At 34.0% G+C, this 25649-nt stretch overlaps 1 protein-coding gene across 1 annotated transcript in view; it reads left to right on the forward strand.

Moving 5' to 3' along the window:
- Positions 1-25649, forward strand: part of Trpgamma (Transient receptor potential cation channel gamma) — a 291674-nt gene that overhangs the window by 230853 nt on the left and 35172 nt on the right. Inside the window, exons 5-7 of the mRNA XM_089631611.1 lie at positions 9181-9418; positions 17230-17372; positions 22454-22643. Coding sequence (XP_089487737.1) covers positions 9181-9418; positions 17230-17372; positions 22454-22643 — 571 coding nt within the window. The remainder of the gene's footprint in view (positions 1-9180; positions 9419-17229; positions 17373-22453; positions 22644-25649) is intronic.

Raw genomic sequence — 25649 nt, forward strand, 5'->3', positions numbered from 1 at the left:
CCTACCAGTTTTTATTAGCAAATCAGCATCCACTGTACACATGTCCTGCTTCGGCGCGATCCAGAAGGCTACTGAATTAACGAACGCGCTGGCGCTTAACAGGCACAATCTTGTCGTAAACATCCCTGCGAACACTTACACTCCGCGTACAAAAAAAAAATTATAAAATTATTATTGGTAAAATTATTATCGAATAAGTTTTAATTTCTACCTCTTCATTTGTGATTTTTTACCACTGTGTGCGTTTTGTGAATTAAATGATTTAAATTATTGTTTGTTTTATTTTATATCTGGCAATACCATAAAACTTATACAATTCGAATGAAACGCACGTTCACATTCAGCATTCTGGTATCTTCTGTCTTTCTCGTTTAAATACCAGACGTGTAAGAATTGGCGGTTCGTGACTTTTGGGTATTTTTTGTATGAAGATTTTCAGGAAATTTCAGTTTGGCGGTGCACTGCACCGATTTCTTGAAAATCTTCATTCAAAAAATCTAAATTTATTAAAACAATAAAAAACATTTTCAGCTACAAAAACATCAATAATGCCTTTTTATGTTAATAATAGCACTCTATTGCACCCAAAAGTCACGAGTCGCTCAGTGAGAAGTAAGATTTTTTAGAATGGCTTTTAGGTCGATCGTTAAGGTTAAACGCAATGCTCATTGTATTCTACGTGTTCACAGATGGCGTTAATTAAATAATTTTGTTTAAATACGCTTTTGCAAGGTATTGCTTTACAATATTAAGACAAATCATTTGTTTGCGCCCGTATATACGCAATATGAATATGAATCAATAGTTTTGTTCGTTTAAAGACTTAATTCTTTCGAGAAAGGCACACAAATACAATATTTTACCGATGATTCAATCCAATATTGTATTTGTATGCCTTTCTCGATAGAATTGAGTTTTTATATGGACAAAACTATTTATTCATATTCATATTGCGTATATGAGGGCGCAAACAAATAATTTGTCTTAATACTGTAAAGCAATACCTTGCAAAAGCGTATTTAAACAAAATTAATTAATTAACGCCATCTGTGAACACGTAGAATACAACGAGCGTTGCGTTTAACCTTAAGGTTAAACACGACGCTCGATATATTCTACTTATTCATAGATGGTGTCAAATAATTTATTTTATCAATATACCCTTTTTTCAAGGTATTACAATATTAAGACAAATTATTTGTTTCGAGAAAGGCATACAAATATAATATTGTAACGATGATTCAATCCAATATTATGCCTTTCATAAAATAATTGAGTTTTTTTACGGACAAAACTGTTTATGCATATTCATATTGCGTATGTACGGGCGCAAACAAATAATCTATCTTAATTTTGTAAAGCAATTTTTAACAAGGTATTTTAATAAAATAAATTAATTAACGCTATGTACGAACACGTTGAATATAACGAGCATAGCTTTGAACCTTAATAACGTGCGTACGATCTCTCCCCGTGACTAATATTATATACGTTGTCATGCAAGTGTAAGAGAGACAGAACGCATGCTAAATGAGCTTGAATCAAAGAGTTCTAAGTTAGTGGCGACATTGATTTTCAAAAAATTTCAGCCAAACCCACATTTTTCAATATTGCTATTCCTTTAAAACAGTTTTCTTTGTATCATGAAAAAAACCGATCAATTTTGTTACTTAAACTCAATAAAAAAATAAACTCGTAAGCTGTTCCAGTTCACGTAGCAATACCCGCCTTTTTTATCTCCTTCCCACTAATTTCAGTAAAAGGATAATATATGAATTTTTCTCCCTTTAATATTCTCTTCATTGCGTTTATCATTTATCATTATTTTCCGGCCTCAGTTTCCACCCCAGTGGTCTGTATAAGAAACTCAAAGACTTGAAAAGAGATACGCTTTGGTTTTTAATTTGACAGGATCGCTCAAATCCCGTATGATGAGCCGAGATGGTTTGATAAATCGCCAAATTAAAGAGCTATTTGGATTATCCAAAATGTGACTGGCTAGTTTTTTTCGAATCAATTTATCTATTTATTTACCCTCTACTAAGACCCCTCTAAAAGAGTATTAACATACGTTATAAAATTAGTATCACACCGACTTTAAGAAGTCCATGAAATTTATGTACGTATAAGAAAAAAATAATAAAAAATAAAATAAAATTGGAATAATTAAGCATATGCCATTGACTAAAAAGGGCTGAACTAATTGAATGCGTCAAGATTTAAAATGAAAATATCAGCGACATCTATAAGCTCATTGTATTCTCTCCATAACAGAATTTAACACGAAGTAATAGTGTTGAAATAATACAATATTTTAAAGAGAAAAACTATTAAGAAGAAGGATTTGTTTAAAACACAATTTGTGGGATTCGATCGGACAAATATTTTGACGTGGAGTTATTGCATGCGTCTTTGACCTGAATTTGCTGGTTTTTCTAATGAATTCAATAAAGTTTGCAAATAAAATATTTATGTGATCTTATATTTCACTTATAGTAAGTTTTACTACCAATGTATAGAAACACAAAACAGAAATCGAACTAAATAAATAACTGATATTATCATATTTTTAAGGCGTGAAAACCTGGACATTAAACGAAACATTGAGACGAATATCTATGCACATCTTCAAAATACTCCGTGGTTGAGGGGTACGGCTCTCAACTAGCAAACCGGAGGTCGCGGGTTCAAATCCCGGCGTGCGCAAGTAAATTTTATTTGATTTTTTTTTCTTACAATTCACTAATTTAAAATAATATGTAGTATATTTGCAGCACGTTCCAGAGTGGAAGATACTCTCATTATAGCCATGGTCTAAGACCACCATTCAGAATCAAAATGTTGCTTAAAATGGCTTTTGCCATGTTTTGTGACTAGATTTAAATAGCCAGGTGCTTCCCCACCTTCCTCTTCCTCATCTCCTTCCTCTCTACACCACCTTACCCTTACATCTTCGCCCAATTGGAGATGGTAGACGGTTGTGGGGCAGTTGGGACTCTTGTGCGACATCACATTAAAAAAAAAAAAAAAAGATGGACTGACTGAGGTAGACATTTGTCATCAAATGGACAAAACTTGAGTAAATTTACTACATATATGTATGAACATTTGGTAGAGGAAAACGCGGTTAGTACACAGCCCTATATGTTGCCGTAGGCATTATGCAGCCCATACATTAGGTAACAAAAACATCCCTAGGCAACCATTACCTCATACATTTTTATGTTGGGTTTTTAAAATTATTTTTATGCTTTTTCTATACTCTACATGTTAAATTCTTTCTTCAAAGAAGTTCAGTTCTTCGAAGTTAAACCATTTCCCTTTTTAAACATTCGTATCTGTTATGTAGGTAGGTATAATGAGATCATTATAACCGATAACATATTTTATCTGGTTTTCCTCTAGTCACTCTTTTTCTCCGTTGTAACACAAGACAACGGCTTGCCTTGTCAGCAACCTGATTTATTAAGATCTTCTGGTGATGATTCATAGGAAAAATTGATAATTTAAAAATTAGATCATATCTTTCAACGCTTTGGAACCAACTACTGTAAACGATCGCTTGATCAATTTGTTGAAAGTTTGAACCCGACGGGAATTCATCACAACTTTGTGTTGAATTTTTGATTTAGTCTTATCTTTTTAGTTAAGGAGGCTGCGCTTTCTTACCTTATGTTTACAATGTGACAGACAGAATCGCCAAGATACTACGGGAAGAAAGCATTAAGACTGTTTTCAGAACCACAACTAAAATACAGGACCTACTAAGGCCTACAAAAACTATTTTTCCTATGGAAACAGAGGGAGTATACAAACTCAGCTGTTCCGGATGTGACAAGGTTTATGTAGGTCAGACAGAACGGACCATCTCCAAAAAGATATCTGAACACTTCATAGCTTGTAAACTCGGCCACCCTGACAAATCGGCAATTGCCTAGCATTTGATTGAAACCGGGCATTATTTTGGATTTGTTACTGAAATCCTGGGGAGACCCAAAACATATAGAGTACGGCTGATTACGGAGGCAATTGAAAAACAAAAATCCCGTAAATATTAATAGAGACGTTGGAGCCAAGCTCAGTAGTTCTTGGTATCCGGTAAACAGCTACACCAGAACTAAAGAAAAGCAGAAACACAAAAAACCACTTTAAAATTATACGTTACTGTCAGCTCTTAGAGGGTTGGAGCTGGCAACACGGTATCACATCTTCATACATAAGCACACATTTCACCACAATCATAAATTACACATTTGCCCTGATGATGGACCCAGCAATGCTGTTCTAAATGTTGGCTAAAGAAGGAAATAGCGCAACACGGCATAGTACCCCAAAGACAAATCATTGTAATATTTTGGCCGTGAAAATCTCAAATCATACGTGATTTGATATGAGTACCTTTGGATTTGCGTAAACCTACATATTCAAATTGAAATTACGATTCAGGACGTTATTAAAATGAAATTTGGAATCCAATTTCAATATAGGTTTCTCTCTCTTGTCACAGTCAATTATTTGTGAGATCACATTTGTTATGCAAAAACACACTCTTATAATATTTTTATACCTGACTTTTAATGGTATATGATAGAATTCTGAATGCTTTTTTAGACTAGGGCGATACTGAGAATGTCTTCCACTCTGACACGTGCTGCAAATATATAACAATTTTTATTCATTAAAATGTGAAATAACACAAATTATTCCAATAAAATTTACTTTGTGCACACTAGGATTTGGTCCCGAGACCTCCGGATTGCTATTCGAGAACCTTACTACGACTGAGAGACAGTAATTAGTAGCAATTTTTTTTTTATTCAGTACAATAGTATTTTTTCATATAGAAAAGTACTCAATTACTAATAAAACGAAACCAAGAAAAAAGAACTAGTGTCTTATAAAATATTTAAACCTCTTTGCATTACTTGATTTCTTTACATCTTCGCAAAACTTTCGGATGATAATAATTTCCAGTTCAATATTAGGAAAATTTTCTCAGTTCAGGCAGAGGACGCCCTTTGAATATAAATTCTTTCTTAGTTGGCAATTTAGTGGCCTAAAATTTAGACATTACGAACAATCCTGCTTCCCTTTGTCTAAGAAAGCTTATCCGACTCTTATTTCCCTTTATATTATTTTCTTTTGAAAATAAGATATATTTAATATATCAATGAAAGAGAAAAGAATAGTAACAAAACTAAACGAAACATGAAAACTGAACAAGACACAGAAAATAAAAAGATAATGGTCTCAACTGAGAATCTAACCCAGGATCGCCGTCTTACTGGAACAACGTCTCTATCCACTTGACCATTCGGACCTAATCATTATACGTCATATTTCAAATTCAGAAATTAATAATTTCATTCTGCAACTAATTTTTCCCATATTTTTGGCAGCTATTTTTTCTAATGATACACACAGTTCTAGAGAATTTACACAGGAGATCTTTTCTAAAAGTCTAAATGATTTTAACGTATTTGCCGTGTCTTGTTCTGTTTCATGTTGCATTTGGATTTTGTAGTATTACCTTCTTCTTCAATGATATATTACATTTAACCTCCAAAAGTTAGAAAAGTTGTTCCAATAAAAATTGAATATTTAATGTTTGTATTTAGTGAAAAAACTTATTGAGTAAAACCTCAAATTGGAAAATTTAATCATTGAAGTCAATATTAGACACTCTCAAACGAAAAAAAGACAGCAAAAGATTCGTTCGCATCTGGGAATAGTACCCAAGACCTCTGCCTTGAACACTGAGTTAATCCGACCACATCAACTTCCGTTATTTTCAACTGTATCATACTTCAACTGAGGGCTACCAACACTATCTTCGCATTCTTAACGTATATTATTGGCTTTATGTATGAAATATAGATTATATTCTAATCAAATAACAATCCAGAAAGTGTCTTGGATAAATAAATGGGTTTTTTTCTTTGGATAACGAGAAAGTAATTTAGTCGTTATGGTTCATTTTATTAGCCTCTAATAAATATTTATTTTTGAAAATTTTCATTTGGTCTAAACTAACTAAGAATTTTTCCAGATTGTTGTTATTTGGCAGGTTTTACTATAAGACATCCCAAGGTTTTTTTTCTTCCCTCAGTACCTACATCTTAACATTATTTTGACAACAAATGAAATATACACCACGACTTAGGGAAAAACAATGTGGCATATTGTCTTAGTTTTCGGAAAACAAATGGATATTTCAAGTTTCATACCTCATGATAGAAGTTTCACTGTATGCTGAAAAGAGTATCATTGACCTATAAATTCTAGATAGAAGAGGCCATAGCCTTTTGAGCGATACTTGGCATATTATGCCAAGTTTGCAAAGACTTTTGAGCGACCGCTTGCTGTATGTAATGTGCCAAATGTATAGAGCGTAAAAATATGGGATAAACGGTAAAATCTAGGTGGATTAATTGACTTTACACCGTAGTAAGCAGTTTTATATGTTTCCATATTAATATTTTGAAGAATGGTATAAATTAAATTAAATGATAAATATATATGGCATCAATCGCATGAGTAGTTATAACGTTACTTCGATGCTCATTAGTCAAATTTTTACACTGAAATACATTACATTACGTGCTTACAGTATTACCAAGACATCTTCTTGCAACTTTCATAAATTCCATCAAAAGTATGATCAATATAAACATTGCAGATAATATCTACACGATTTATTCTAAGAGTTTTGAGTAGATCTCCCTGGGATTTCCGTATTTAATATCCAGATGTATTGGTTTGAATATCGGGAACGATGGGCTATAGAGACGTTGACACATTTTGTGCCACATCGTTAGAATAAAATGGAGATAAAAAATTCCGACGGTTGTTATTTTATTTGAAAATGCTTTTTCTTATTTTGCAAAATAAGGCAGAATCCGTAAAATTTTGGCATTCTAGATTCGACAGATTTGGTAACACGTAGAATCACGATTTCAACTGTGATTACATTTTTTTACAAGATGGGCATGTAGGTAAAAATGCAATCAATTTATGATTATTTATTTTTTTCTTTATTGATTACTTTATTGAAGAATAAATTTTCGTGCGAATAGCGTTGGTGAAGTCACGCCAGCCAATGTTAGTAGGTTTCCTGTGACAGCTGTGTTAGCAGCCAGTAGCGTTATCTACGTCATAATGACGTAGTAGCCAGTTAAAACTGTTTAGAATTGTGCGGTTTTAATTCGTTTTTTCCATTCATCCAGATAATTAAAATATTAAAGTTGTACATTTTTAGGACGATGGATGATCTTACAAGATTTAAATCTTTTCGACACATTTACCTGTGAAAATACTTCATTAATATCTGATGTGTTCCCACAAACAGTTCTAACTCGTCGTGGAAGGAAATTTTAAATAATACCTAAGAACCTTCTTTGTGTTAAATCAGGGATTTATTAATACTTCGCGTATTACAATAGTGACTCGATTGTCGACCAAATGGCTAAATGAAATCTGAAAACACCAAGTTTGTCTGGGAGCATTCTAACTGGTCTTGGTGACTACTGGCTACTAACTGTCATCTTGCGGACTTCCAAGCAAGCTCTATGCACTGCCCTCTATAAGTGCATCTGTGAACCTCTTACTTCCCACAATATCCGTCCGCCGTATTAAATAGGGATAATCTATAAGCATAAGCTTTTTGTTGTTTTTACGAGAACAGGTATCTTCCTTTTAAAAGTGAGAAAGATGTCTCAACTGAAAATCAATCACCATCTTTCGTAATTATATCAAATTTCTGGTATTCAGCAATAGTTATATCGAAGTTTCATATTGTTTCGGATTTGAATGCAAAGTTAATAAAAGCACTCTGAGAAAGACCTGAAAATAACGTTCACCTTTCTATTCGCCCCAACTAATAAATGGCCAAGTTTCCATATCTCAAGTACTCGTTGAAGGAAGAAAGATTTAATTAAGGTTTGGCCTTTCTTTGATTCTCAACAATGTCTTTATTCCTTTCCAGTATTGTAACTTTTATTAAGGATTAATTTTTAAAGCTAATTTAAATTTGGCCAGTTCTGAAAATAGTAATCCAATAACCATTCATTTATATTTTGCAATTTTCTCGTGTCTTTTTGGAAAAATCATTTAATTTTCTGAAATAGTCATTCGAAATATCATATTTATTGTTTTGTGTTTAGTTCGTAGAACTCCATTTATTTATTTTTTTAATTTAATAATGTAAGTATTAAGTTCTGCAAGTATTTTTTGGTTTTCGCAATTGTTATAGCTGTTTCGGCTTTCAAGGCCATTTTCAAACTGTCTGAAAACAAAAAAAAAAAACGAAATATCATATAACACGTTCGCTGTCTGGAGCTTTTTTGTCATTAAAATAACATATTATTGGTCCGCCCATGTGAGTGATTGGCACTGTACCAGATAAAGCGTATGATATTTAAACCTTACTACTTTATTTCATTTACTGTTCAAATTCGTGGTAACATTTTTGACGTTCACGAAGAATGGTGAAATATATATTATATGCTACAAGGGTCTTAACATAAATCCATTTTAGCCATTCAAGAAAATGCTGTTTGGTGAACAAGGATCAACAACAAGTTAAATCAACCGAATGTGAAGGACCAACAGTAGCAAGATTTTAAAAATTATGGAATTTTGGCAATGAATTAAAAAAAAATTACTCCAACGTATATATAATTGAATTGTCCCATTTTTCATTGTACTGCTCTGCTAGCAGGAATTATAGCAAGAATGAAAGGCAGCTAACCACCAAATACAGTTCTCCATTATAAGCCTGCAGGGCGAAGCACTACTTGGAGCATTACTTATATTCGATGGCGGGTAGGCAACCACCGTATCCTTAGGCAGTAATAATTTAGAAACTGAAGGGATACCGGGATGAATGGAGGCTTCTATTATAGGCGGCAACGATTCTACAAGAGATGTACTACCGATGGTGATAATGACAATACTTTTTCGACTTGTATGTCTATCGGCATGTCACCAAGTTTAGGAGAAATTTTAAAACTGGAATATCCGCAGACGGAAAGAGAACCATTATGCTGATGAGCATTGAAACTAGTTGAGAAAAACTATTTAAAAGAAGGGGAGCATAATGCTGACCACTGGAGGGTATTTCCTGTTCGGTGATGCTGACATTTTTAATCAATGAATAAAATTAGTGTTACTTTTTTTCAGGATGATGCAGCGGGCCACAGAGACGGACTACATCAATGTGAACTGTGTGGATCCCCTTGGCAGGAGCGCGCTGCTGATGGCCATCGACAACGAGAACCTGGAGATGGTGGAGCTGCTCATCGAGCACCGCGTGCAGACCAGAGACGCCCTTCTGCACGCCATCTCCGAGGAGTTCGTGGAGGCTGTGGAGGCCCTTCTGGACCACGAAGAGACCAGACATAAAGTGGGGGAACCACATGTAAGCAATTTTGAATATTGTATTTGATAATATATTGGGTCTCAAAAACTAGGAATCCCCAATTGATTACCATCATGCCATTGAAGAGATAAGTGGAGATAAACCGAACGCAGTGTGCTATTATTAGCACATTTTTTTCTCACTTCTGGCGAAATTGACTGACGAAACATTACCGAAATTCTTTGTTGAACAGATAAATTTCATTGGTTTTACTGGTGCCTTGGAATCGAAACATAGTATTATATTGTGTAAAATGGGACTGCAGGCCTTTAGCGAATGAATGGAAAGATTTAATAAAAAAACTATCAGTATAGCATGAATATGTTATGAGTAAGTTGGAACACGTGTTCTTAACAATTATAATGTTTTCGTATTTCATGGGCATCATTTAAATGGGCATGCAGTCATATTTTTAACAGTACTTTGATAAATCATCCGCACTCATTTTTCTCATTTTATGTTTTTGTACTTTTTGTAGTTTTTTTTTTACTTACCTAATTGTTTTCTAAATATTATTGTTTTCTGGTATCTATAACACCAGTAATAAATCATAGCAACGTAAAATTGAATCATAAACAAACAGTAATAAATCGCAAAAAAAAATATATACACATTTATCAATGAAACAAACTCGGACAAATAATGCACAAAATCAAGTCTTCAAAACAAAGCTACTAAGCGGATAGACAATATATTTACGTACAGTTAAAATTAAAAATCTCATGAAAACTGGATATTTATCAAATTGTTCAATCACTGTACCGGTTAAAATGTCCCGAAAGAATTCAGTTCAAGCTCTGCTGGATGGTATTTAAGTCACTCAACGGATTGGCTCCGGCTTCCCTATCGGAAATGTGTAAAACGTTCCAGGAAATGCCAACTCACGACAGTCAACCCTTAGCCAGCGGTCAGCAGCGTCATCAACTAACAGAAGATAGTAGGAACCAAAGCGCATACAAGATAATAAATAAGTTAACCTAAAGCCGGGAATGGACAGCCACATGACTTAAGAATGTTCACTGACTCGACAGAATTTAGAGCTAAAATTTAAACTCACCTTTTAAGACAGTCATATAAATATAGTCAGAGACCTCTCACCTACACAGAAAATAACTAAATGTGTGAAAAATGTAAAGAACCAAGAATTCGCAGGCTTTTTAGTGTCATTTCATAAAAACTCACCGGTCCTGGATAGTCTTTAATTAATTTAAAAATAAATATTGACTCTATTTTTGCCACTAATCTTCTAATAAATTTTATATCAGTTGAAATGGAAAATAAAATACCAAATATATAATCACGTAATGTCCAGTGTTTTCAATATAGTGTAATTTACGTGCAAAGTCATATTTAATGGGTCTCCAAGCTTAAACTTTCTAATAAAAGTGTGTTTATCCTAAGTGACCTGAAAGGTATAATTTTTATATCTGTTTGTCAATACTATAATTAGATTAGGATTAGGAACTCATAATAAGTTGTACCTGTCTACAAATTATCCAAATATTATTATTATTATTCAAGGTCGTAGTACAAAAGTGATATATGGTTTGTAGTCCATAATAACCAAAAACACATTAATCGTTACGATACTTTAAATACATAATATACGAGATTCGAAGGTCTAAACCCTGTTTCCGAAACCAACGATAAAACTCATACCAAATTGGAGGTCACCCAATCCAATACTTAAGATATTATATCCCTCTAGATTTCCACAGACCCTTTGTATTCGCACTACCTACCACTACAACAAAAACAAACTACTGGTCAAGCATTCCAGGAGGCGTTACTAACCCCAACCCAGGTTAGACCCACGTTCTACTTATTGTAGAACAGACTAATAGGTATAATACACCTCACGATCAGCCGAACATAAATTCACCTCTCATAAAGGTATGCCCATACTTCCAGAACCAAGTAGGTATGAATGAACCCAACACCGGGCTCGGAGTGCGGTCGCCGTAAAGCGCGATAGACTTGTTTTGATAGACATAAATAATACATCTAAAAATAAAATTGATTCGATAAAATTCGGTTGAATTTAGAAATGGCATGCAGTAAAAGGCTAAATAGATGTATTTACCCTAAGAAAAACGAACATTAAAAATATATTAAAACAATTAAAACTGTGAAAGTTTTCTTATCAAAATCTATTTTAAAAAATTATGCTTTTTAGTTGCAACTTGTAACCTGCCTTTTAGTTTTATATTTTACTTCCTCAATCTAATCTAATGCAAAGACACGCAAGTGCTTATATCCATATTGTTTGCTAGACTATTATTATTATTATTGACTGCATTGCTAGTCAATCCTTTCAAAATCTGCACACTGCCAAGCTTTGATCATAGAGTAAGTAGCACGCCAGTGGATTTTGCATAGGCGATATTAACGCTGGCCAATAAAAGCCTTGCTTAGCTTTTAAAGAATGAGCCACCATTAAATCTTTGCAAATAATTCTGCCATTTGCATCTATTACTCTTGAGATTTTCAGACCCGCTTTGACTAAGTTCGTTCTGGATCTTTGTCTCGGAGTGGATTTTGCGGCGGTATATAAAAATCCAACTTCATTTATTTTTTCGGGTAGTTAATTTACTGTGACGTTATTACATTTTTCATGTGGGGATTTCTGTGATAGACTAAGGCCTTAATGTAACAGCTTCCATTACGCTGATGGTTTATAAATTAAATGTATGGCTTTTATACTGGTTTAAATAGAAATGTCTAATAAAAAGTCATTTCAAGAGCAAATATAACTTTTTTATTAAATAGTTGTTTAAAAAATGATTTTCATTTAATTAAAGTGATGCCACAAATTGAATTCATAATTATTATTAATTATAGATTTTTTTAAATATTTATGTTGAGGGATCAGTAGGATTTATAGGCCCTGTTAGGATTTCTACCGAGCCGAACCCTCTGATATGAAAATATCTGGAGTCGGTGAATTATTTTCCCATTTGATCTCTGGTGAGTTGACGTGTTGTTCTTGTATTGTTTTGTATTTATTTTGCTTATATAATGCACTTGCATAATTTTGATTGACTAGATGATCATTTGTGGAAAAGTGTGTGGAAGGGTTTAGTTTTTCCTATGGGGAAGATTAAACCCGGACATAAAGTCGGAATTTTTTTTTAAAGAAATGTAAAATAGTTATTGTGCTGAAAATTTGTGTTAACAATTTCGAATTGATATTATCTTTTATTTTGGAATAACTTAATGATAAAAACCTCAAATTGTAATATTTATTTATTTAATTTTATTTTTTATTCTTCAATATAGACAACCGATAAACTGCCAAAGCAGTTTCTCTAATTATATAATGAGACATTTTAACGAGAAATCAAATAAATACAGAAGAATAACATTTTAAGGGACCAAAATACAAATACATACAATACATAGCCAGTAAACATACTCATAAGCATACACATACTCAAAGGTACAAAACATAGGCATATTTATACAATTACATGCATATAATCAACGGATACGAGTGTATGTGTAAACAATATCAATTTAGAACATTTTGATCCATTAACCACTGTTTTTTAGTTCAGTTGTGCAGGTTGATTCGCTTTTTACATCCATTGGCATATTATTAAATACAGAAGGCACAAGATAAGAAAATTTTCGCTGGCCGTATTTGTAAGTAATTTTTGAATTCAACATACCTTAATTTTGATTAAATTTTGTGTAAGGCAATATTAGCGATTTTCAAATTAAAGTTGTAAACAGAAAAGGGACTTGAACCCAGGCCAACTGAAGTAATGGGACCCTGTTTCCTTCGGTCATATTTAACTGTATCATTCTTCGAATAAAAATTTGATCACTTGGTAAAGCAGTGCCCTGTAATACCCTATCGAAGGACTTAAAATACTATTAAAAATGCTAATTTCGTTTGAATGTGTCTGTAATTTCTTTCTTAAGCAAGATATAACTCGGATATGCCTTGAAATTAATTATCATTTTCTAAAATTTTGATGCCCGGAAAAAAAATCCGGGCAAGAGTACCAACATACAATATAATATTTTAATAAGAAAATATTGTAATTATCTTTCAAATTATAATATCCCGTTATTTTTCACGGATGTGCTAGTTAATACTAAATAAATAAGTCGCTCTAAACTTTTAATACTAGCAGCAAGTCTTAATTTATTAAAAAAAAATAAAAGCTTCCATTTGTCTATAGTATTGACAGATTTATTTAGAGCTAAACACCGGGAACAGTAGTTGTGAAATAAAACTGTGTTCCGAAGATTTCTCAGTACATAATACCGTGTCAGGGGACTTGGGGTTAGAAAATAGTTGAAGGATTCGACTTCGTGCCGAGAATAAAGCTCGGATTGCCTCGCGGCTGGGAATCGTTATTCCCAATACGGCAAATAAATTGGACGAACCTGTTCCCGCAATACAAGGAAAACATTTTATTCATTTCCACGAAATCATTCCTTTATTTAGCAAATGGCAACATTTATTAGCTATTTAAACAAAACAAGTCTGTTTTTTGGTAGGTATGATGGGTTACATGATCAATGGCCAATGTTCTGTTAAAATAGTTAACCGTGGAGAGTTATTTCTAAAGAACATTTAAGTTTTTAAAAAAGCAATCTTTGATCGTTCGACAGTTAATTTATGGCTAAAATGGCTATAGCCAAATCTTCCAAAACTATAATATTAGAACTTTTACTAGCTAAATTATGCCTAAACATTGTCAAATCTCCCAAAAACTATGTCATATAGCGTTTTACTAGTTATTTGCAATGAAGTCGACTTTCGTGGTCGGGGTGAGGTTTTCATCTAGCCTTCCGGAGGTCACGGGTTCAAATACCGGCGTGATCAAATATATTTTTATTGAATAATTTCTGTCATTTAACCCTTTCTGTGATTTTTTTCAACGTAACGGTAGCGGTTTAGAAAAGCCATGTTTTCGTTTTCTTATAGCTTCTAGTCTTTTCTGTGGCGTCTATTTTTTCTGCTCGGTTGAAATCCTTATTCCCGCCAAAACAACGATAAATATTTTGACATCTGCTGATTGTGAGTTTCATCGAATTTCTGCCGTCATTGATTACTTCATTTAAGGTGAGATATCAATATTTTATACTCGAATTACAAATGTATTAACGCATTAAGATGTGTTCTATAATAATAACATCAGTTCGATTCACTGTTCACAGTTATTAGCCAGAATATTGTAAATTAATTTCAATGTTCATTCAAATTAACACTGGTAGTGAGGGACATGTTTTCGACTAGTATGGCGAATTTTTAAAGATTTACTATCCTAGATTATTTCTGAATGAATTTTAGATAAAATGATATTTGTTTGTACCTTAGAGATTATCACTACATTGTAAATGTGCATTTTTGACATGAAACAGTTATTTGTTAGTTACTTTTGTGTTATATTTATTTTACGTTACTATTTTTAAATTTTTTAAAATACCCTCTGACGCCCAATGTTAATCCAAATTAACATAGAAAAATTTCTAAAAAAAAAAAAAAATAATCTAATACCAAAAATTTTCTGAGGTATTATCAAGCATTACATATTTTATATCAGTGGAAACAATAATGCGGGTGTGAAAGGGTTAACAATATTTTCATTTAAAAATTGAATAGTATATTTACGTCACGTTCCAGAGTGGAAGACACTCTCAGTGTCACCCTGGTGTAAGACCACCATCCAGAATTGACAAGTCGATCTTAATGGCTTTAGCCGTGTTTGGTAACCAGATCTGAATAGTCAGGTACTTTCCATCTCCTTCTCCTCCTCACCACTTTCAGCCTCACAAAATACCCAAATGCTACAGTCTCACTGGCGGTTGGGAGCAGTTGAGATTCACACAAAAAATGAAATAAAAAATTGTTAATCTTCTAAAAATATTTTTTAAATTATTATGGAAAGGAATTTACTCTTCTGATTTGGTCGTTTTTATCACATTACGAAAATAATTTTTTATCTGAATTTAAGTAAACTTTATGTTTTTTTTATTATGCATAATCATTTTACATTCATAATTTTTTCGGCGATATTTCTAAGATACGCTTTAGTTGGCAACAAGAAAATTATGACTTGGCATTATCTTCGTTTTCCGTTCCAGAAACACATTGCTCGCTGCACTAGGATATAAAAAAACATTAAACACATCGTCGAACTTTAATCGAAACAACATATTATTCTCTCTAAACATTACAAGAATGAAACACGAGAAAAACGAACAAAGCTAGATTCAATAAATCACTCATTTCTCAATAACAGAAATTATATGTATTTTTCGAAATGGTAATGAAGTGCGATACGATATATTACAATGGTATGTATTTAAAATAAACTTTTTAAATGAGCACCAAAGCATTTCTTGGTCATCGAATTAGTAAAGATAATTAAAAATAAATCCCTGTTTGATCCCCGATTGACATGTAAAATAGACTGTGTGTATATGAAAGGAGAAACGAGGAAAGGAAGTCTTTACCTGGTGATGATGTTGATTTCATTCGAGTCCTGCTGATTTCTTGAAGATTCCTTGGGTCACTTATAGTTACCTTACACTTATGGGTACCTTATGTACCTTATAAATTCACCCATAATGTTATATTTTCAACAAACACAAACTCTTTTACATTCGCCAAACGACAATATTGAACTTGGGGATGAAATTTGTACTATTTAATGGAGTTTTCACAAGATTATTGATACGAGCAACGAAATAACACGCCCATTTATAAATTTATTATAAATGAGCTCCAGAGTGCAAAAAATAAAATTCAATGTTTTTTTAAGTAATCCTGTAGCACACTTTATTTACCTAATTAGATCATCGGAATCTTGATTAGGCACCAAAATAAAATAAAAAATCACAAGATCACGATATTATCAATAAGTTATGTTAGGTCATCTTGGGCTTGGTTAGCTTGGATGAGATTAGGATACTACTTTTTTGTAGCATTGTAGTTAAATAAATCCCTAAAAAGCACTTTAATAAATAGTTTCAATAACAATATGCTCATTTTGTTTATGTACCGACAACTTATATACCGGAATACCGGTGCTTATATTTTAGCTAGAATGATTTAGTTTGACGAAGCCATATTATCGGATAATCAAGCTGACATTAAGATAATACCACATTGTTTGATCAATCGATAATCTACGAGTATGTATACTAAAACAACATAACATTAAGGCCGGCCAAATACCTTCAAATATACTTGAACAGAGACTTGCGCAAATATTCTTGACCGTTTATACAAATATGACGAATATTGCACAAGTTTGATGACTTGCACAAGTGTTGTTAAAAGTTCGAATTTTGAATATTTCAACGTCTGTGGGAGAGTCGTCAATTTTCAATAGTGTCAAGAGGTTTATTGATTGTTAAACACTAATACTAATCACAGAAGCTCCAAATTAGAGTACCGTCTTTTGCAACGAATTTTAATTCACTGATTACATTTATATGTGAATGTGACTGTCTTTTTTGTCTTGCACCAAACAATACGTTATTTTCTACCCTTCTAGCTTGTTTAATAGCTAACATTAGTCCTATGACAGCCAAAGCTTCGTCAGAGGAAGTCATTGATAAAAATAATGGCACTGCTCAGCATTACCAGCTTTGTCTATCGTTCGCCAGAAACCAGAACTGGTACCGCACAAGTGTACTTAGTCATAAGGCTGATCAAGTATACTTGCGCGACTCTTCATTCATATATACTTAGTAAGTAGATAGCTAACATTTATTCCTCAGATCATTTTTAATTATGGTGTTCAGTTAAATCCAAGTCTACAATAATGGTATTTTGCTTGTTATAGAGTTGGGAGGCCCTCCCCCCGGACACCGCCACCTTCACCCCCGACATCACACCACTGATCCTGGCAGCGCACAGGGACAACTATGAGATCATCAAGATCCTGCTGGACAGGGGGGCCACCCTACCCATGCCTCATGACGTCAGGTATATCATTTACTTTTTAAAATACAAGATTTTATTACAATTGAAATGTTAAAAAAATATTATTCGATGATTGAAAAAACACACCATATCCAATGAGGTAATCATCATTATTTAAATTCTAAAAATATATGATTTTATTAATGCGGAAGACGGTTGTGACTTCACACCCGTCATTTTTTATAGGCCGACCCAACAGTTGTTTATAGCGAGCTGTAAACTGCGTAAGCAGAACCTACGTCATAATTCGATTAGCCCACAGATATATGAATATAAATTCATATGTCTATGGGTTAGCCAAATACGATCCGTTAAGGAATGAGTAGTTTCTGATCGTTTTTTTTCTAAATCAACAAATCTGTGGCTTACTTCTAAAAGGGCCAGTGTCAGTTTTTTTACATACCCTTATTTATTCTCGATTTAGCCTCAAAATTCAAAATTCTAAAAAAACCTTTTTTAGAAAGGATTTTCGATTTTCGGGAGCCAATTGAAAATTGGCACACTAGCAAATCACTTTTCTAATAATGAAAACTTTCAAAAATGAACAAATTCTTCTTAAGCGTAATATAAATTTGAAAAACTGACATTAGGCTTTTAGTAGCAAGCCACTGAAATATTAATGAAATAACTATTTAACGGTTTTTGTGCTACGTAAAAAGTCAGAAAAAAATATTTTGGAACACTACAAACATTGTTGTCAAAATCCTACATCGTGGACCTCACATTTAGATTCCAATACTCTCCCCTCTCTCTCTCTCTTTCTCTCTCTCGGAAAATGTATTCAATATTGGCATCCAATGCATTCACAACCAATACATACAGATATACAAATAGGGACTTAAGGACACTGCATTATTTGAATGTGGACAAGGTTCAATTCACAAAGTGCATTGTTGAGGAGTTTCCGCTCTGCCTCCGATCCCTTGGGACAAGTCGATTCTGCAAGGATGCAGAATGCCAATGAATGGCTGAAGATCTCAACATCCCTTTGTATCACTTTTCTCACCTCGTAATCATTTTTACCGTGAGAAAAAAAGGCATGTATGATTTTGCTGTGTCATTTGTCATTCCAAGATAAATTATTTAGGGGATATTCACAAATATTTTTTACACTTAAAAAACTTCAAAATTATGTACCGTTGTCCTCATTTCGAACACAATAATTGATGGCAATTATATAGCTTAGATTAACTAATAATAAGAAACACATTTGTTTCACATCTTGTCTTCGTATATTAGGGAATAGGCCTTCGTTATTAGGGAAGACCTAAATTCAGCATTTGTAAATCTGAAAGGATTAATTTAAAACAATATTTGCTTCAGGATCATTGTCTTCCAAAACACCATTAAGCTGGGTCCAGACATGTTCTTTTGTCCGTACCGTACCTCCGTTTCGTACCAGCGTCGCGATCCAAAAACTCTGGACGCATCATCTTTTGTCCGTACCGTACCTCCGTTTCGTATCCGCGTCGCGATCAAGAGCCCGTATCTCCGTAACGTCGCTGCGATCATCGCGTGTTCATTTCCTCCCACCATGTCGTCGACTGCAGAAGTGTTTGAGAATTTGACGATTGCTTGCGCGTCCTTCATTGTTATTCACAATAATATAACGAAAAAAAAACAAAAAAGGCGACGTTGGTGGGAGTTAGAATTGTTCAAAAACAGAGAAAGATGTGGCGGAAGAGCTTTAATGAGAGATTTAAAATTTCAAAACATAAGTGGAAAATACAAAAACTTCACTCGCATGTCACCAAGCGACTTCGAGTACTTCATTAATTTAATTGGGCCAAAAATAAAAAAGGCGCATACTCCATTTCGAAAGACAGTTCCTCCCATGCATCTTGCTTTATATTTTTATTGTAATAATTCCTGTTTCCGGGATCCCACAGAACTTCCCTGGCCCTATATCCATCGATAAGCTTCACAATATTATAGTTATCCTACTGCATTTTTCACGCTGATTCGGGTAGTGACAGAGAACACGACCAATGCACGCCGCGAACACGTCCAGACTGGCGCAGACCCGTACCGTATCGCCTTTGAACGGGTCGAAAAACCGACTCGCGATGGATCGGAGCGTACCTCTATCCGTATCGAGACGCCGTACCACCGTACCGTACCGAACGGGCGTCCAAACTAGCGTTCTTGATCGCGACGCTGATACGAAACGGAGGTACGGTACGGAGAAAAGAACATGTCTGGACCCAGCTTTAGTGAACTTGAAAAATACGACAAATGTACGAATTTTGACAAAAGAAATACATATTGCAAATTCTGGATTAATTAATTCAGATAAAATAATTGTGTTAATATTCCCAGTTAGTTCCAATTTTGAAATACAAAGCAATTCCCAGTTATAGAGTTCATTGAACGGGAGTTACACACAGACACAGAAACACACCACCGAAGTTATTATTTTTAAATTATATTATGGTTTTTGTTTTAGTTTTGTGCAAATATGTATACTTCTTTTAACAAGGAGAAAATCTGTAAATGGTTGTTTTTTAAATCGATTAAATTCAACTGATAATTCCGCAAACATGTAAGCGAAGAAACTATTTAATGAAAAAATCATTCACATTTCAACGGCAAAAAATATTATTAACTTATTTAAGAGACATTACTGGCCCAAACGTAGCCTTACAAGATTTTAAAACAGATTCTTTTGCAAACCAGATGCAAACAAAACGATTGTGCTCGAAATGGTCAATTTCTACTCACTGTTCAAATTGTTTTTTTTATTCGTATTTCCGCAAAGCACACATTGTAATGTTATACAATTACACGCTTATTGCCCCCTAGTACGCAGTTTATTTCAATCGCAGAAGCTTTTAGAAAGTTTACTCAAAGCTTTGAAGTTAAAATATTTCAGCTTGAGTTTCACGTATATTATATTAGTTAAACACATCTTTATTTAAGCTGTCGACCGGTTATTATTTATCAGAAACCATAATTATGATTTTGAATTTGCTGTATGTAGCGTTTGTCCTGCCAAAGGATGGATTTTTCAGAAACTAGCGTAGGTACATGTGTACAGTGAAATAATGATCTTTGAAATGTTAACTAGTTATGACAAACTACAATACGAGTCATCTAATTTTTACGAACGTTAATTTGGGATATATAAAAAATCACAGTAACAATTTGTTTTTCCGTAATACGACCGTTGTGAAAATAGTATACACAATAGAAGTGCTTTAGATTTGAATGAAAACCAGTGCCTCTAAATGACAAAAACGATTTATTAAATCTAGACATCCAATAAAATAGCACTAACAGGCGCGCGCTTAGTTCTCTGTCTCTGCCTGATATCGTAGATTCCATTTAAAGTCAAATAAATGCCTTGTATGGATTGCCTTTCGGCCTCAGTGGTCGAGGGTTAAGGCTGTTGACTAGCAATCCGGGGGTAGCAGGTTCAAAACTAAGCGTGTGCAAGAAAATTTTATTTGATTAAGTTGTGTTTTTTCACAATTTACTCATTTAAAATAATATATAAATTTGCGTCACGTTTGAATTTAAGATTCATTTTCTAAATTGGAACTGATTTGAGAAGAACTCGGACAAGCTATGAAGTACCGAAGTACCTACTTATAACAGAAAATTATTTTAATTTGTGTCCTTTTCAAATTTGGAATTGATTTAGACTATCCATAACACATCTGCCCTGATGATGGACACTGCAATGCTGTCCGAAACGTTGGCTAAAGAAGGAGTTAGCGCAACACGGCATAACACCCCAAAAACAAATAACAAAAATACTTTTGGCCGTGAAAATCTTAAATCATATTAGACTATCCAGTATTTTTTTACGGGTCTGCGCTAGTCTTTCAAATAATCCTAGAGAACGACGTGATACAATGCTTTGATGTGTTGGATTACCTACTCACAAATAGTTTTTCTAATAGGTGTTGTTCTTGTATAATATTATTTTGACGGCCTCCGCGGTTGAGGGGTAAGGCTGTCGACTAGCTAGCTGAAGGTCGCGGGTTCAAATCTGATGTTCTTCCAGAGTGGAAGATACTCTCAGTATCGCTTTGCTGTAAGACCACCATTCAGAATTGAAAGGCTTTGGCCGTGTTTGGTGACCAGCTCTAAAAAGCCAGATACTTTCCCACTTTCCTCTTCCCCATCTCCTTCCCCTTCCCACCACTGTCTGCCTCGCAACAAAACCCAATCAAGAATGGCATAGTCTCACTGACTCCAGACGGTTGAGAGCAGTTGGGACTCTTGTGCGGTTTCACATAAAAATATTTATATTTAAATAATGAAATTTAATAAAAATTACTTAATTTTATATTGGCTAGGTAGGTACTTTCCTACTCCAAGCGTGAATAATTCAATCTAGTTACTAAATTAACTAGATATTTCGCAAACAGGTGAATTAACTCGATGCTACTATAAATTCCTGCAAAGGTAGCCATTCCAAACTAGATCTCGGCCTGCTTACAAAAATACTTCGTGGATTCCATTCCAAATACAATAATATAATTCCACAGAATTGGGTCAGAAGAGCTACGAGCTACGATTATTGCAACCATTTATTGTGCTGTCATTTGAATATTATGGTTCAGGAAGAAGATTAAAACTCCATTAAATATATCTCAACGTGGCTCGAAGCCGTTTGTTTCATTGAGAGGCTTTCGGTCGTAATTCATTTCATTTAAAGGGTTAAACATAGTCTTGTTCGGTTTTACGTTTCTCAGTAGGTTTATGGTAGCTCATTTCAGTATATATTGTGGTATGCTCGGTGCTCAAATTCAACTGGTCACGGTATAAGTTATATGTATAATAAATTGTGACCAGAGCCGTATTTAGGCCTAAGCCACCATGTACCTAGGGAATTTTAGGGGCTGCATTTCTCCAAATCTCTAAAAACTATGTAGTTCCCATATTTGTGTCTAACTTTGTATAAAATTAAAGAAGTCAAAACAGTTTAAGTTTTACCGTGGGAGCATGTGTCTAGGATGTGAAATAATTTCGTGTGAATCGAGAACTGAGAAAATTTCAGAGAGCACACTTTATACCATTTTCGACTATCTGTTGTTTACAAGTGATAAATGATACTAAATATGTTTTTTTCCCAGATGCGGCTGTGACGAGTGCGTGACATCCCGCCAGGAAGACTCCTTGCGGCACTCCCGGTCGCGAATCAACGCCTACCGGGCGCTCGCCTCCCCCAGTCTCATCGCACTCTCCTCCAAGGACCCCATCCTCACGGCCTTCGAACTCTCCTGGGAGTTAAGGAGGCTCAGCTTCATGGAGCACGAGTTTAAGGTCAGAGAATATTCCAAATATGTTCCGCACTTCCACATTTCCTCACTTCTCAGTTTCGTGATCAGGTAATGTTTCCTCTGGGTACCTTCCTCATCTGTCCAGCATAATGAAGCACGAATTTAAAGTCAGAGAATGTTTCCTCCGCTCTTTTCAGCTTGATGGACATTGAATTTCAGCTCAGGTAATGTTTTCTTAGTGCCTTTTACTTTAACCGAGCACGAATTTGAGATAAGACAATATTACCTTATGGTATCTTCCACACTTCTGAGGTTCATGAAAAACGAATTTAAGGTCATAGAATGTTTTTTGGGGTGCTTTCCACACAACTTTAGCTTCTGAAGCATAAATTCATCAGCATAGTTTAATATAGCTTAACTTCATGGAGTTATATATTATCGAAAGTCAGGTAATGCTTCTTTAGGGTACCTTACGGGGTCGCACTACCTTGACTCTCTGAAAAATAGGTATAAAAATAAATTTTAATGCTGCTATTAAATATTTTTTTTTATTTACACATAAAAATAGTAGCTTTATGAATAATTTGAAATAATAACTAGTAAAGAGGTTCAAAATAACGAAATATTAGCCGTCAAGTAGGACCGTCTTTTGAAATGATTGTGTACCTATTTTCTGTCAAGCATCTTCTAAAATTAAAAACAGTAAATTTCTTATTTAGCAAGGTAACAGCTAAGATAGTGCGTAGGGATTTTTTTAGCAGAAATGATAGCGGTTTAAAAAAACTCATATTTTTATCGAATTTTGAGTTTAAAAAATGTATAACTTGTGAACGTGGCAATCTAATCAAAAAATCTTTAAGTATTATTATAAAGAATATAATGTGTTTTTTACAAATCGGTTAAGTAGATCTTGTACACCAGTTATAAAAAAGTATAAAACGCAAAAGAACAAATGTACGGCGTCAGTGTCTTAAAACCATTTTCTTTTATTACCTTCTGTGATTCCTGGACCGTACACAAGGCCTTCCATTGTTGCCGCGATGTCCTCAAACTTCTTTTGAGCAGGTCTTTTCAATTTTTTGGCATCTTTAGTCTCCTGTTGAGCTTTCGTGTTGGCTATAGATATTCTTCCGATCGCAACCAGAGTTTTGGGCCGACTCTGCCGCGCTCACTTCTAATTGCTGTAAATTCGATAGTAGTCTGAATTTTGAAATGGTTATACGTTTGAAATATTTGAATGTGTTAAATTTTAAGAAAATCTTAATATGGTGTGATCCCTTAAACCCTTTATCAGCTTAGTATTTCTTTGGGGTGTGCTCCATACTCCTATTCTTCCTTCATATAATAGAGAATATTTCTTTGCGTTATCTTCCATTGTGCCTCAATTTTACGGAGATCGACCTTAAGATCAAATAATGTTTCCTTGGGTTGGTACCTACTTTCTTCACCTCCCCATTCGTAAATGTCTCCATTATTTTTCTTCGGTTGGATATATTTTGATGTTAACACATACAAGGTAATTTCTGGAAGTAGGTGACTTGTAATATTATCATTCTGAATGATGCTAACCTTTATATTTCCACTAATTCACTTTCATCGCTTCTCATACATTTAAATTATAATAAAATTAGTCTATACGGGTATGATACTACCATCATGATTTACTGTAGACTAGAACCAGCTCGGGGAATGTTGTGCGGCAAAAGGTTGTGGTGGGATAAGAAGGAGAAGGGAAAGAGATGTATTGAGTAGTGCCTTTCTATTCATATCTGATTACTAAAAACAAAGCTAAAACCAATCAAGAAATTTTAATTTTTAGAATAATGAATTTAATATAAACTATAGGGATAGACATAGTATTAAAATAAATTATATTTAACTTATCCTTATCCCGCGACCTCAAAAATCTCCAAATTTTCTCTTTCAACGCAAGTTTCCGGACAATGTTCATTATTCATATGATAAAACGCCGTTCCCAGCTGCCAGAAAAAGTATGAATAAGTTAACATCTGCCGCGAAGAAGGCATTTAACCTAGAATAAAGCATTTTTTCAAAAATACCCTTTGTTATTTTTAACAGTGGACAACCTCTGCCGTAGAGCAGTAAGCTTTTTGACTATGCAAACAGAGGTCACGGGTAAAGAAAATAAATACTAAAATATTTTATCTAATCCATTAATTAAATATTTTAAGTATACTCCTCGTTCTAGAGACAGATTCTCTCCTAAATCGAAACCTTGCTTGAAATGACTTTAGCTATGTTTAAAGCCCGTATCTGAATATACTGATACTTCCTAATCTTATTTTCCATCTTCTCCTTTCCCCCCACCCCTTCCATTCCAGTCATAAAATAATCTCAAATAAGAATACCAATTGTATTCATAAGATCACTGGCGCGTATTACCCAAGTCATATTCAACACAAAATACGTATCACAAAGACACAGATAAAATAAAATAAAACCCATTGCATCTAACAATTTGTCATTGTAATGTTTCCTGAAACGAACAATTTATTTTAAGCTGACCGCCCACTGAGTGTTTCCAGCTGCCCTACGCCCCGGGTTTGCACAAGGCCCCGGGCCGGTCCCTGCCTTGTGCAAACAGGCCCGACCTCAAGCCGGTCGGGTCCTTTCTACGGGCCTTATCCCCCGAGTGTCATAAATCGCCTGCTAGGATTACCCCGGGATCTCCAGATTATACAAAAATGTTTTTTTATAGAAAATAACAGAAGCTTAGAAAGTAATGCCATGAGTTCACCAAAGCTCAGCCGTCAGATACTAGACATTGTTTAGAATTTTATTAATAAATAAAGATTTTTGTTTTAATTTGCAACCTTTTTTATTGTTAGAGACACATAATACAAACATTTTTCCATTTTCTTTAATATTCTCTATAAAAAATGCCCTGTAGGACAATGCAAAAAAAAATTGGTATTTTTTATTCTTATTTATTGGTAGGTACCTAAACCTAACTAATTAATAGAACTATATTAGATTATATCAAATTAAATTATAACTTCATCGATTGTCTAAATAGTTCTAACAATCA

This window comes from Hesperophylax consimilis, chromosome 5, assembly GCF_061612785.1.
Source record: "Hesperophylax consimilis isolate HC1 chromosome 5, BYU_Hcon_1.0, whole genome shotgun sequence".
NCBI classification, from domain to species: domain Eukaryota; kingdom Metazoa; phylum Arthropoda; class Insecta; order Trichoptera; family Limnephilidae; genus Hesperophylax; species Hesperophylax consimilis.